Below are 16,029 nucleotides of genomic sequence, written 5' to 3'. Positions count from 1 at the left end.
TGTTGCAGGCTCACTGTACCATACTTATTCCTGTTGCAGGCTCACTGTACCATACTTATTCCTGTTGCAGGCTCACTGTACCATACTTATTCCCGTTGCAGGCTCACTGTACCATACTTATTCCTGTTGCGGGCTCACTGTGCCGTGCCTATTCCTGTTGATGGCTCACTGTACCATACTTATTCCTGTTGCAGGCTCACTGTACCATACTTATTCCTGTTGCAGGCTCACTGTACAATACTTATTCCTGTTGCGGGCTCACTGTACCATACTTATTCCTGTTGATGGCTCACTGTACCATACTTATTCCTGTTGATGGCTCACTGTACCATTCTTCCATTCTAAACGCGTTAGATGTTGATGTGTGTTGTTGACGCGGTTGTTGTTGTGTTGGACAGAGAACCTGCAGGCATGGTTCAGGGAGATCTCGAAGCAGATCGAGTCTCTGAACTACGAGGACTCCACCGCTGCAGGCAGGAAGACCGTTCAGCTGATACAGGCCCTCGTAGAGGTGAGGCTGGGAAATGCACCGCAAACAACAACGACTAGAACGTGAACAAGAGTACAGTTATTTTATCTCTGGGTTACACTCTTAGTGACCGTTACATGGTAACACTCTTAGTGACCGTTACATGATCATTATATTACATGGTAACACTCTTAGTGACGGTTACATGATCACTATATTACATGGTAACACTCTTAGTGACCGTTACATGGTAACACTCTTAGTGACCGTTACATGGTAACACTCTTAGTGACCGTTACATGGTAACACTCTTAGTGACCGTTACATGGTAACACTCTTAGTGATGATCACTATATTACATGGTAACACTCTTAGTGATGATCACTATATTACATGGTAACACTCTTAGTGACCATTACATGGTAACACTCTTAGTGACCATTACATGGTCATTATGTTACACAGTGATTACATGGTAACACTCTTAGTGACCATTACATGGTCATTATGTTACACAGTGATTACATGGTAACACTCTTAGTGACCGTTACATGGTCATTATGTTACACAGTGATTACATGGTAACACTCTTAGTGACCGTTACATGGTCATTATGTTACACAGTGATTACATGGTAACACTCTTAGTGACCATTACATGGTAACACTCTTAGTGACCGTTACATGGTCATTATGTTACACAGTGATTACATGGTAACACTCTTAGTGACCGTTACATGGTAACACTCTTAGTGACCGTTACATGATCATTATATTACATGGTAACACTCTTAGTGACGGTTACATGATCACTATATTACATGGTAACACTCTTAGTGACCGTTACATGGTAACACCCTTAGTGACCGTTACATGGTAACACTCTTAGTGACCGTTACATGGTAACACTCTTAGTGGCCGTTACATGGTAACACTCTTAGTGTCCGTTACATGGTAACACTCTTAGTGACCGTTACATGGTAACACTCTTAGTGACCGTTACATGGTAACACTCTTAGTGACCATTACATGGTAACACTCTTAGTGACCGTTACATGGTAACACTCTTAGTGACCGTTACATGGTAACACTCTTAGTGATGATCACTATATTACATGGTAACACTCTTAGTGATGATCACTATATTACATGGTAACACTCTTAGTGACCATTACATGGTAACACTCTTAGTGACCATTACATGGTCATTATGTTACACAGTGATTACATGGTAACACTCTTAGTGACCATTACATGGTAACACTCTTAGTGACCATTACATGGTCATTATGTTACACAGTGATTACATGGTAACACTCTTAGTGACCGTTACATGGTCATTATGTTACACAGTGATTACATGGTAACACTCTTAGTGACCGTTACATGGTAACACTCTTAGTGACCGTTACATGGTAACACTCTTAGTGACCGTTACATGGTAACACTCTTAGTGACCGTTACATGGTAACACTCTTAGTGATGATCACTATATTACATGGTAACACTCTTAGTGATGATCACTATATTACATGGTAACACTCTTAGTGACCATTACATGGTAACACTCTTAGTGACCATTACATGGTCATTATGTTACACAGTGATTACATGGTAACACTCTTAGTGACCATTACATGGTAACACTCTTAGTGACCATTACATGGTCATTATGTTACACAGTGATTACATGGTAACACTCTTAGTGACCGTTACATGGTCATTATGTTACACAGTGATTACATGGTAACACTCTTAGTGACCGTTACATGGTCATTATGTTACACAGTGATTACATGGTAACACTCTTAGTGACCATTACATGGTAACACTCTTAGTGACCGTTACATGGTCATTATGTTACACAGTGATTACATGGTAACACTCTTAGTGACCGTTACATGGTCATTATGTTACACAGTGATTACATGGTAACACTCTTAGTGACCATTACATGGTAACACTCTTAGTGACCATTACATGGTAACACTCTTAGTGACCGTTACATGGTCATTATGTTACACAGTGATTACATGGTAACACTCTTAGTGACCGTTACATGGTAACACTCTTAGTGACCGTTACATGGTAACACTCTTAGTGACCGTTACATGGTAACACTCTTAGTGACCGTTACATGGTAACACTCTTAGTGACCGTTACATGGTAACACTCTTAGTGACCGTTACATGGTAACACTCTTAGTGACCGTTACATGGTAACACTCTTAGTGACCGTTACATGGTAACACTCTTAGTGACCGTTACATGGTAACACTCTTAGTGACCGTTACATGGTAACACTCTTAGTGATGATCACTATATTACATGGTAACACTCTTAGTGACCATTACATGGTAACACTCTTAGTGACCATTACATGGTCATTATGTTACACAGTGATTACATGGTAACACTCTTAGTGACCGTTACATGGTCATTATGTTACACAGTGATTACATGGTAACACTCTTAGTGACCGTTACATGGTCATTATGTTACACAGTGATTACATGGTAACACTCTTAGTGACCATTACATGGTAACACTCTTAGTGACCGTTACATGGTCATTATGTTACACAGTGATTACATGGTAACACTCTTAGTGACCGTTACATGGTCATTATGTTACACAGTGATTACATGGTAACACTCTTAGTGACCATTACATGGTAACACTCTTAGTGACCATTATATGGTCATTATGTTACACAGTGATTACATGGTAACACTCTTAGTGACCATTACATGATCATTATGTTACACAGTGATTACATGGTAACACTCTTAGTGACCATTACATGGTAACACTCTTAGTGACCATTACATGGTAACACTCTTAGTGACCATTACATGGTCATTATGTTACACAGTGATTACATGGTAACACTCTTAGTGACTGTTACATGATCATTATGTTACACAGTGATTACATGGTAACACTCTTAGTGACCATTACATGGTAACACTCTTAGTGACCGTTACATGGTCATTATGTTACACAGTGATTACATGGTAACACTCTTAGTGACCATTACATGGTCATTATGTTACACAGTGATTACATGGTAACACTCTTAGAGACCATTACATGGTCATTATGTTACACAGTGATTACATGGTAACACTCTTAGTGACCATTACATGGTCATTATGTTACACAGTGATTACATGGTAACACTCCTAGAGATTTCTATCCCTTCGATTTGATATACAATGATGCTGCTTTGTCCAAAAATATGTTGTAACTTTTCAGTGAAAAGCTAAACTTTTCTCATGTTCATTCTAACAGCCAAGTTGATAAGCGACTTGGAAGTGTGGAAACAGGAGACAAAATAAACCCTGACTTCCTGTCCTCTCCTTACTTATATAGCCTGACTTCCTGTACTCTCCTTACCAATAAAGCCTGACTTCCTGTACTCTCCTTACCAATAAACCCTGACTTCCTGTAGTCTCCTTACCAATAAACCCTGACTTCCTGTCCTCTCCTTACCTATAAACCCCGACTTCCTGTCCTCTCCTTACCTATAAACCCCGACTTCCTGTCCTCTCCTTACCTATAAACCCTGACTTCCTGTCCTCTCCTTATCTATAAACCCTGACTTCCTGTCCTTTCCTTACCAATAAACCCTGACTTCCTGTCCTCTCCTTACCAATAAACCCTGACTTCCTGTCCTCTCCTTACCAATAAACCCTGACTTCCTGTCCTCTCCTTACCAATAAACCCTGACTTCCTGTCCTCTCCTTACCAATAAACCCTGACTTCCTGTCCTCTCCTTACCAATAAACCCTGACTTCCTGTCCTCTCCTTACCAATAAACCCTGACTTCCTATCCTCTCCTTATCAATAAACCCTGACTTCCTGTCCTCTCCTTACCAATAAACCCTGACTTCCTGTCCTCTCCTTACCAATAAACCCTGACTTCCTGTCCTCTCCTTACCAATAAACCCTGACTTCCTGTCCTCTCCTTACCAATAAACCCTGACTTCCTGTCCTCTCCTTACCTATAAACCCTGACTTCCTCTCCTTACCTATAAACCCTGACTTCCTGTCCTCTCCTTACCAATAAACCCTGACTTCCTGTCCTCTCCTTACCAATAAACCCTGACTTCCTGTCCTCTCCTTACCTATAAACCCCGACTTCCTGTCCTCTCCTTACCTATAAACCCCGACTTCCTGTCCTTTCCTTATCTATAAACCCTGACTTCCTGTCCTTTCCTTATCTATAAACCCTGACTTCCTGTCCTTTCCTTATCTATAAACCCTGACTTCCTGTCCTTTCCTTATCAATAAACCCTGACTTCCTGTCCTTTCCTTACCAATAAACCCTGACTTCCTGTCCTCTCCTTACCAATAAACCCTGACTTCCTGTCCTCTCCTTACCAATAAACCCTGACTTCCTGTCCTCTCCTTACCAATAAACCCTGACTTCCTGTCCTCTCCTTACCAATAAACCCTGACTTCCTGTCCTCTCCTTACCAATAAACCCTGACTTCCTGTCCTCTCCTTACCAATAAACCCTGACTTCCTGTCCTCTCCTTACCAATAAACCCTGACTTCCTGTCCTCTCCTTATCAATAAACCCTGACTTCCTGTCCTCTCCTTATCAATAAACCCTGACTTCCTGTCCTCTCCTTACCAATAAACCCTGACTTCCTGTCCTCTCCTTACCAATAAACCCTGACTTCCTGTCCTCTCCTTACCAATAAACCCTGACTTCCTCTCCTTACCTATAAACCCTGACTTCCTGTCCTCTCCTTACCAATAAACCCTGACTTCCTGTCCTTACCTGTGCTCAGGTTCAAGAGTTCCACCAGTTGGAGTCCAACCTGCAGGTGTGTCAGTTCCTGGCTGACACCAGGAAGTTCCTTCACCAGATGATCAGGACTATCAACATCAAGGAGGAGGTCCTGATCACCATGCAGATAGTAGGAGACCTGTCTTACGCATGGCAGATCATAGACAGGTAGGGGTTATGAATGGTCCTGATCACCATGCAGATAGTAGGAGACCTGTCTTACGCATGGCAGATCATAGACAGGTAGGGGTTATGAATGGTCCTGATCACCATGCAGATAGTAGGAGACCTGTCTTACGCATGGCAGATCATAGACAGGTAGGGGTTATGAATGGTCCTGATCACCATGCAGATAGTAGGAGACCTGTCTTACGCATGGCAGATCATAGACAGGTAGGGGTTATAAATGGTCCTGATCACCATGCAGATAGTAGGAGACCTGTCCTATGCATGGCATATCATAGACAGGTAGGGGTTATGAATGGTCCTGATCACCATGCAGATAGTAGGAGACCTGTCCTACGCATGGCAGATCATAGACAGGTAGGGGTTATAAATGGGTTATGTATGGGTTATTTGTGGGTTATAAATGGGTTATGTATGGGTTATTTGTGGGTTATAAATGGGTTATGAATGGTCCTAATCACCATGCAGATATTAGGAGACCTGTCCTACGCATGGCAGATCATAGACAGGTAGGGGTTATAAATGGGTTATGTATGGGTTATTCATGGTCCTGATCACCATGAAATATGAACCCAGTGAGACTAACCTGGTCAAATAAGAACCCAGGGAGACTAACCTGGTCAAATAAGAACCCAGGGAGACTAACCTGGTCAAATAAGAACCCAGGGAGACTAACCTGGTCAAATAAGAACCCAGGGAGACTAACCTGGTCAAATAAGAACCCAGGGAGACTAACCTGGTCAAATAAGAACCCAGGGAGACTAACCTGGTCAAATAAGAACCCAGGGAGACTAACCTGGTCAAATAAGAACCCAGGGAGACTAACCTGGTCAAATAAGAACCCAGGGAGACTAACCTGGTCAAATAAGAACCCAGGGAGACTAACCTGGTCAAATAAGAACCCAGGGATACTAACCTGGTCAAATAAGAACCCAGTGAGACTAACCTGGTCAAATAAGAACCCAGGGAGACTAACCTGGTCAAATAAGAACCCAGGGAGACTAACCTGGTCAAATAAGAACCCAGGGAGACTAACCTGGTCAAATAAGAACCCAGGGATACTAACCTGGTCAAATAAGAACCCAGTGAGACTAACCCAGTGAGACTAACCTGGTGAAATAAGAAATATGTAAATTTGCCATTTTGAATGTTTTTCTCTGGTTGTTTTCCCAGCTTCACGTCCATCATGCAGGAGAGTATCAGAGTGAACCCATCCATGGTGACCAAACTACGAGCAACCTTCCTAAAGGTCAGCCATTCACTACTCAGACAAACAGTACATTTCGTGGAGTACACAGGTTCATCCTCTAAACAAGGAAAAAGGGTATTTCCTGTTTGCAAACATGCGGTCTGTAACGCGTGTCGTTATTGATCTATGTTTCCAGTTGGCGTCTGCGTTGGACCTGCCTCTGCTGCGTATCAACCAGGCCAACAGTCCAGATCTGCTCAGTGTTTCTCAGTTCTACTCCGGAGAACTGGTGACCTACGTCAGAAAGGTCTGGTCCCATAGCACCTAGTCTCTACTCTCTACCCCCAGTCACCTAGTCTCTACTCTCTACCCCCAGTCACCTAGTCTCTACTCTCTACCCCCAGTCACCTAGTCTCTACTCTCTACCCCCAGTCACCTAGTCTCTACTCTCTACCCCCAGTCACCTAGTCTCTACTCTCTACCCCCAGCCCCCTAGTCTCTACTCTCTGCCCCCAGTCCCTACCCCCAGTCCCTGCTCTGACCCCTTACTCCCTAACCCAACCCTCTACAGATCATCATCCCTGAGAGCATGTTGTTTCCTCTACTCTCCACTAGGTGCTACAGATCATCCCTGAGAGCATGTTGTCTCCTCTACTCTCCACTAGGTGTTACAGATCATCCCTGAGAGCATGTTGTTTCCTCTACTCTCCACTAGGTGCTACAGATCATCCCTGAGAGCACGTTGTTTCCTCTACTCTCCACTAGGTGTTACAGATCATCCCTGAGAGCATGTTGTCTCCTCTCCACTAGGTGCTACAGATCATCCCTGAGAGCATGTTGTCTCCTCTACTCTCCACTAGGTGCTACAGATCATCCCTGAGAGCATGTTGTTTCCTCTACTCTCCACTAGGTGTTACAGATCATCCCTGAGAGCATGTTCTCTCCTCTACTCTCCACTAGGTGTTACAGATCATCCCTGAGAGCATGTTTCTTCTACTCTCCACTAGGTGTTACAGATCATCCCTGAGAGCATGTTGTTTCCTCTACTCTCCACTAGGTGTTGTCTCCTCTACTCTCCACTAGGTGTTGTCTCCTCTACTCTCCACTAGGTGCTACAGATCATCCCTGAGAGCATGTTGTCTCCTCTCCACTAGGTGTTACAGATCATCCCTGAGAGCACGTTGTTTCCTCTACTCTCCACTAGGTGTTACAGATCATCCCTGAGAGCATGTTGTTTCCTCTACTCTCCACTAGGTGCTACAGATCATCCCTGAGAGCATGTTGTTTCCTCTACTCTCCACTAGGTGCTACAGATCATCCCTGAGAGCACGTTGTCTCCTCTACTCTCCACTAGGTGTTGTCTCCTCTACTCTCCACTAGGTGTTGTCTCCTCTACTCTCCACTAGGTGTTACAGATCATCATCCCTGAGAGCATGTTGTCTCCTCTACTCTCCACTAGGTGCTACAGATCATCCCTGAGAGCATGTTGTCTCCTCTACTCTCCACTAGGTGTTACAGATCATCCCTGAGAGCATGTTGTTTCCTCTACTCTCCACTAGGTGTTACAGATCATCCCTGAGAGCATGTTGTCTCCTCTACTCTCCACTAGGTGCTACAGATCATCCCTGAGAGCATGTTGTCTCCTCTCCACTAGGTGCTACAGATCATCCCTGAGAGCATGTTGTCTCCTCTACTCTCCACTAGGTGCTACAGATCATCCCTGAGAGCATGTTGTCTCCTCTCCACTAGGTGCTACAGATCATCCCTGAGAGCATGTTCACCTCCCTGGCTAAGATCATCAAGCTGCAGATTCATGCCATCATGGAGGTTCCCACCAGACTGGACAAGGACAAGCTGAAGGACTACGCCCAGCTGGGGGCTCGCTACGAGGTCAGAGGTCGTTTTAGAGTCGGCTTATGGTCTCTGTGTGAATCAGTCGGATGAGCATGGCGCTTGCGATGACGAAGGTTGTGGGTTCGATTCCCGCTGGGGCCTCCCAATAGAAAAATGTATGCACACATGACTGTTAGGACCTATAGTAGTGACTATAACTAGGACCTATAGTAGTGACTATAACTAGGACCTATAGTAGTGACTATAACTAGGACCTATAGTAGTGACTATAACTAGGACCTATAGTAGTGACTATAACTAGGACCTATACTATAACTAGGACCTATAGTAGTGACTATAACTAGGACCTATAGTAGTGACTATAACTAGGACCTATAGTAGTGACTATAACTAGGACCTATAGTAGTGACTATAACTAGGACCTATAGTAGTGACTATAACTATGACCTATACTATATCTATCTATAGTAGTGACTATAACTAGGACCTATACTATAACTAGGACATATAGTAGTGACTATAACTAGGACCTATACTATAACTAGGACCTATAGTAGTGACTATAACTAGGACCTATAGTAGTGACTATAACTAGGACCTATACTATAACTAGGACCTATAGTAGTGACTATAACTAGGACCTATAGTAGTGACTATAACTAGGACCTATAGTAGTGACTATAACTAGGACCTATAGTAGTGACTATAACTAGGACCTATACTATAACTAGGACCTATAGTAGTTACTATAACTAGGACCTATAGTAGTGACTATAACTAGGACCTATACTATAACTAGGACCTATACTATATCTAGGACCTATAGTGGTGACTATAACTAGGACCTATAGTGGTGACTATAACTAGGACCTATAGTAGTGACTATAACTAGGACCTATAGTAGTGACTATAACTAGGACCTATACTATAGCTAGGACCTGTAGTAGTGACTATAACTAGGACCTATACTATAGCTAGGACCTGTAGTAGTCACTATAACTAGGACCTGTAGTAGTGACTATAACTAGGACCGGTAGTAGTGACTATAACTAGGACCGGTAGTAGTGACTATAACTAGGACCGGTAGTAGTGACTATAACTAGGACCGGTAGTAGTGACTATAACTAGGACCGGTAGTAGTGACTATAACTAGGACCGGTAGTAGTGACTATAACTAGGACCGGTAGTAGTGACTATAACTAGGACCGGTAGTAGTGACTATAACTAGGACCGGTAGTAGTGACTATAACTAGGACCGGTAGTAGTGACTATAACTAGGACCGGTAGTAGTGACTATAACTAGGACCGGTAGTAGTGACTATAACTAGGACCGGTAGTAGTGACTATAACTAGGACCTATAGTGGTGACTATAACTAGGACCTATAGTAGTGACTATAACTAGGACCTATACTATAACTAGGACCAATAGTAGTGACTATAACTAGGACCTATACTATATCTAGGACCTGTAGTAGTGACTATAACTAGGACCTATAGTAGTGACTATAACTAGGACCTATAGTGGTGACTATAACTAGGACCTATAGTGGTGACTATAACTAGGACCTATAGTGGTGACTATAACTAGGACCTATAGTAGTGACTATAACTAGGACCTATAGTAGTGACTATAACTAGGACCTATAGTAGTGACTATAACTAGGACCTATAGTAGTGACTATAACTAGGACCTATAGTAGTGACTATAACTAGGACCTATAGTAGTGACTATAACTAGGACCTATAGTAGTGACTATAACTAGGACCTATAGTAGTGACTATAACTAGGACCTATAGTAGTGACTATAACTAGGACCTATAGTAGTGACTATAACTAGGACCTATAGTAGTGACTATAACTAGGACCTATAGTAGTGACTATAACTAGGACCTATAGTAGTGACTATAACTAGGACCTATAGTAGTGACTATAACTAGGACCTATAGTTCTGTGAGAGGCAGCGTTCTGTGAGAAGCAGTGGGTTTTCTACAGCTGTACATCCTGGACTTGTTATTTTGTTCTTCGTTTTCTCAGGTTGCCAAACTCACCCACGCCATCTCCATCTTCACTGAAGGGATTCTGATGATGAAGACGACGCTGGTTGGAATCATCAAGGTCAGTTTTTAAACTAAAACGGGTTTTTGCAACTGTTGTTTTTAGATATATTGACGGCAGGTAGCCTAGTGGTTAGAGGGGGGGGCAGGTAGCCTAGTGGTTAGAGGGGGGGGAGGCAGGTAGCCTAGTGGTTAGAGGGGGGGAGGCAGGTAGCCTAGTGGTTAGAGGGGGGAGGCAGGTAGCCTAGTGGTTAGAGCGTTGGACTAGTAACCGAAAGGTTGTTCGATCGAATCCCCGAGCTGACAAGGTAAAAATCTGTCATTCTGCCCCTGAACAAGGCAGTTAACCCCACTGTTCCCCTGAACAAGGCAGTTAACCCACTGTTCCCCTGAACAAGGCAGTTAGCCCACTGTTCCCCTGAACAAGGCAGTTAACCCACTGTTCCCCTGAACAAGGCAGTTAACCCACTGTTCCCCTGAACAAGGCAGTTAACCCACTGTTCCCCTGAACAAGGCAGTTAACCCACTGTTCCCCTGAACAAGGCAGTTAACCCACTGTTCCCCTGAACAAGGCAGTTAACCCACTGTTCCCCTGAACAAGGCAGTTAACCCACTGTTCCCCTGAACAAGGCAGTTAACCCACTGTTCCCCTGAACAAGGCAGTTAACCCCACTGTTCCCCTGAACAAGGCAGTTAACCCCACTGTTCCCCTGAACAAGGCAGTTAACCCCACTGTTCCCCTGAACAAGGCAGTTAACCCACTGTTCCCCTGAACAAGGCAGTTAACCCACTGTTCCCCTGAACAAGGCAGTTAACCCCACTGTTCCCCTGAACAAGGCAGTTAACCCACTGTTCCCCTGAACAAGGCAGTTAACCCACTGTTCCCCTGAACAAGGCAGTTAACCCCACTGTTCCCCTGAACAGGCAGTTAACCCCACTGTTCCCCTGAACAGGCAGTTAACCCACTGTTCCCCTGAACAAGGCAGTTAACCCACTGTTCCCCTGAACAAGGCAGTTAACCCCACTGTTCCCCTGAACAAGGCAGTTAACCCCACTGTTCCCCTGAACAAGGCAGTTAACCCACTGTTCCCCTGAACAAGGCAGTTAACCCACTGTTCCCCCTGAACAAGGCAGTTAACCCACTGTTCCCCCTGAACAAGGCAGTTAACCCACTGTTCCCCCTGAACAAGGCAGTTAACCCCACTGTTCCCCTGAACAAGGCAGTTAACCCACTGTTCCTAGTCATTGAAAATAAGAATTAGTTCTTAACTGACTCGCCTCGTTAAATAAAGGTAACATAAATAACAAATACATGTTTATATTTGAGAAAATGTGTCTAAATGCAGAAGTCTTTATTTTAATGGCGTCTCTTCAGGTGGATCCCAAGCAGCTCCTGGAAGATGGTATCAGGAAGGAGTTGGTGAGAAGAGTAGCCTACGCTCTACACAAAGGACTTATCTTTAACCCCAAGGCTAAGGTGAGATAGTAGCCTACGCTCTACACAAAGGACTTATCTTTAACCCCAAGGCTAAGGTGAGATAGTAGCCTACGCTCTACACAAAGGACTTATCTTTAACCCCAAGGCTAAGGTGAGATAGTAGCCTACGCTCTACACAAAGGACTTATCTTTAACCCCAAGGCTAAGGTGAGATAGTAGCCTACGCTCTACACAAAGGACTTATCTTTAATCCCAAGGCTAAGGTGAGATAGTAGCCTACGCTCTACACAAAGGACTTATCTTTAACCCCAAGGCTAAGGTGAGATAGTAGCCTACGCTCTACACAAAGGACTTATCTTTAATCCCAAGGCTAAGGTGAGATGGTAGCCTACGCTCTACACAAAGGACTTATCTTTAACCCCAAGGCTAAGGTGAGATAGTAGCCTACGCTCTACACAAAGGACTTATCTTTAACCCCAAGGCTAAGGTGAGATAGTAGCCTACGCTCTACACAAAGGACTTATCGTTAACCCCAAGGCTAAGGTGAGATAGTAGCCTACGCTCTACACAAAGGACTTATCTTTAACCCCAAGGCTAAGGTGAGATATATCTGACCATAATACAATATCAACCGTTCTGAGGGGCTCTCACAGTGGTCTAAGGCACTGCATCTCAGTGCGAGAGGCGTCACAACAGTCCCTGGTTCGATTCCGGGCTGTATCACATCCGGCTGGGATGGGGAGTCCTATTAGGTGGCGCACAATTGGCCCAGCGTCGTCTCGGGTTTGGCCGGGGTAGACTGTTCATTGTAAATAAGAACAGTCTTAACTGACTTGCCTCATTAAATAAAGGTTAATTTAAAAAATAAATCCACAGTACCATTCAGCACAAGGTTAACCGTCACTTTCAAAAACTTTCACTGTCTGAAGTATCAGTTTGTTCAGGTTTTATTCATGACAGAATACAAAACAAAAGTTGTCTGCTAACTTGAAAATGTATTTAAAAAAATTATTAAAAAAATTAAATGAAGTGTTACAGAATATTAAATCCTGGTAAATGTCATTTCTCATCACCTGGTACAGACCAGTGAGTTGATGCCGAAGCTGAAGGAGATGGCAGCCACCATGGACGGATTCTACCGGTCCTTTGAGTACATCCAGGATTACGTCTCCATCTACGGCCTGAAGATCTGGCAGGAGGAGGTCTCTCGTATCATCAACTACAACGTGGAGCAGGAGTGTAACAGCTTCCTACGCACCAAGGTTTGACCTTTTTATATGGTCACATGACCTCTTTCTCAGTGGGTCTGGTTGATTCCTTGTATCCCCTTTTTATATAGTCACATGACCTCTTTCTCAGTGGGTCAACAGGTGTAGTAGACCTTACAGTGAAATGCTGACTGCAACAGGTGTAGTAGACCTCACAGTGAAATGCTGAATACACCAGGTGTAGTAGACCTTACAACAGGTGTAGTAGACCTTACAGTGAAATGCTGAATACAACAGGTGTAGTAGACCTTACAGTGAAATGCTGAATACAACAGGTGTAGTAGACCTTACAGTGAAATGCTGAATACAACAGGTGTAGTAGACCTCACAGTGAAATGCTGAATACAACAGGTGTAGTAGACCTTACAGTGAAATGCTGAATACAACAGGTGTAGTAGACCTTACAGTGAAATGCTGAATACAACAGGTGTAGTAGACCTTACAGTGAAATGCTGAATACAACAGGTGTAGTAGACCTTACAGTGAAATGCTGAATACAACAGGTGTAGTAGACCTTACAGTGAAATGCTGAATACAACAGGTGTAGTAGACCTTACAGTGAAATGCTGAATACAACAGGTGTAGTAGACCTTACAGTGAAATGCTGAATACAACAGGTGTAGTAGACCTTACAGTGAAATGCTGAATACAACAGGTGTAGTAGACCTTACAGTGTAATGCTGAATACAACAGGTGTAGTAGACCTTACAGTGAAATGCTGAATACAACAGGTGTAGTAGACCTTACAGTGAAATGCTGAATACAACAGGTGTAGTAGACCTTACAGTGAAATGCTGAATACAACAGGTGTAGTAGACCTCACAGTGAAATGCTGAATACAACAGGTGTAGTAGACCTTACAGTGAAATGCTGACTACAACAGGTGTCGTAGACCTTACAGTGAAATGCTGAATACACCAGGTGTAGTAGACCTTACACCAGGTGTAGTAGACCTTACACCAGGTGTAGTAGACCTTACAGTGAAATGCTGAATACAACAGGTGTAGTAGACCTTACAGTGAAATGCTGAATACAACAGGTGTAGGTAGACCTCACAGTGAAATGCTTACTTACAGGCTCTAACCAATAGTGTAAAAAAGGTATTAGGTGAACAATAGATAGGTAAAGAAATAAAACAACAGTAAGAAGACAGGCTATATAAGTAGAGGGGCTCTATACAGTAGAGGGGCTCTATACAGTAGAGGGGCTCTATACAGTAGAGGGGCTCTCTACAGTAGAGGGGCTCTCTACAGTAGAGGGGCTCTCTACAGTAGAGGGGCTCTCTACAGTAGAGGGGCTACATACAGTAGAGGGGCTACATACAGTAGAGGGGCTACATACAGTAGAGGGGCTACATACAGTAGAGGGGCTCTCTACAGTAGAGGGGCTCTCTACAGTAGAGGGGCTCTCTACAGTAGAGGGGCTACATACAGTAGAGGGGCTATATACAGTAGAGGGGCTATATACAGTATATATTAGCTGGTTGAATCGGGTTAGTTACATCTGGGGTGTTGGATTGAAAACCTACAGGAGAGTAGCTCTCCAGAGACAGGGTTGGGAGAGCCCTGGTTTCAATAATATACGTACTATTTAAACGGCTAATGTTCACCTCTTTGTGTTTCTTAGATCCAGGATTGGCAGAGTGTCTACCAGTCGACCCATATCCCCATACCCAAGTTCCCCGCGGTCGATGAGTCGGCCACCTTCATCGGACGACTCTGTAGAGAGATCCTTCGTATCACAGACCCCAAGTAGGTATCTCTCTCTCTCCATGTCACCTTGGTGGCATCAGTCTGTTATCTTGTAGCTACACACACCTACTCATTCAAGGGTATTTCTTTATTGTAGAATAATAGTGAAGACATCAACACTATGAAATAACACATATAGTAACCTGACAAAAAAATGTAATAGCCACCTTTTGCCTTGATGACAGCTTTGAACACTCTTGGCATTCTCTCAACCAGTTTCACCTGGAATGCTTTTCCAACAGTCATCAAGACAAAGGGTGGCTATTTGAAGATTTAATTATGGAAGGTAGCGTTGGTGTTCTTTAACATGGCGGTAACATGGTAGAGGATGTCTGTGTTTTTTTGGGAGGGGGGGGTATACTCTCTTCTCAGTGCGTTTTAATATGTCTTCATGCAAAGCCTTCACCTGTTACCTGTGTTTCCCAGGGCGACGTGTTACATGGACCAGTTGAACACCTGGTACGACCTGAAGACCCACCAGGAGGTGACCAACAATCGTCTGTTCTCTGAGATACAGGACACCCTGGGGACCTTCGGCCTCAACGGCCTGGACAGGCTGCTCTGCTTCATGATGGTCAAGGAACTGCAGGTCGCGTGACATTATGTTATGAAACCCAGCCTGCCAGCCTATCAACACGACGCTGTTAGGATGCTATGGAATGTACTACCGCAGTCCTAACAACTATTTAACCTTCATTTAACCAGGTTAACCTTTTTAATTTAACCAGGTTAACCTTTTTAATTTAACCAGGTTAACCTTTTCCATTTAACCAGGTTAACCTTTTTAATTTTACCAGGTTAACCTTTTAATTTAACCAGGTTAACCTTTTCCATTTAACCAGGTTAACCTTTTTAATTTAACCAGGTTAACCTTTTCATTTAACCAGGTTAACCTTTTCATTTAACCAGGTTAACCTTTTTCATTTAACCAGGTTAACCATTTAACCAGGTTAACCATTTAACCAGGTTAACCTTTTAATTTAACCAGGTTAACCTTTTCCATTTAACCAGGTTAACCT

At 43.5% G+C, this 16,029-nt stretch overlaps 1 protein-coding gene across 5 annotated transcripts in view; it reads left to right on the top strand.

The window, feature by feature from the left end:
- LOC109883820 (WASH complex subunit 5) overlaps positions 1-16,029 on the top strand; it is a 50,932-nt gene that overhangs the window by 19,329 nt on the left and 15,574 nt on the right. For all 5 annotated transcript variants that reach the window (XR_004209049.1, XM_031820981.1, XM_031820984.1 and 2 more), the window contains exons 12-21: positions 399-511; positions 5,270-5,436; positions 6,628-6,703; positions 6,840-6,950; positions 8,393-8,533; positions 10,534-10,614; positions 11,929-12,030; positions 13,074-13,253; positions 14,886-15,010; positions 15,437-15,599. Coding sequence is in view for 4 of the 5 variants with exons in the window: in XM_031820981.1 (XP_031676841.1) it covers positions 399-511; positions 5,270-5,436; positions 6,628-6,703; positions 6,840-6,950; positions 8,393-8,533; positions 10,534-10,614; positions 11,929-12,030; positions 13,074-13,253; positions 14,886-15,010; positions 15,437-15,599 (1,259 nt within the window). In the remaining variant the exon portion in view is untranslated. The remainder of the gene's footprint in view (positions 1-398; positions 512-5,269; positions 5,437-6,627; positions 6,704-6,839; positions 6,951-8,392; positions 8,534-10,533; positions 10,615-11,928; positions 12,031-13,073; positions 13,254-14,885; positions 15,011-15,436; positions 15,600-16,029) is intronic.

This window comes from Oncorhynchus kisutch, unplaced genomic scaffold (genome assembly GCF_002021735.2).
Source record: "Oncorhynchus kisutch isolate 150728-3 unplaced genomic scaffold, Okis_V2 scaffold3809, whole genome shotgun sequence".
NCBI lineage: Eukaryota > Metazoa > Chordata > Actinopteri > Salmoniformes > Salmonidae > Oncorhynchus > Oncorhynchus kisutch.
This window is presented reverse-complemented; position numbering and strand designations above follow the sequence as displayed.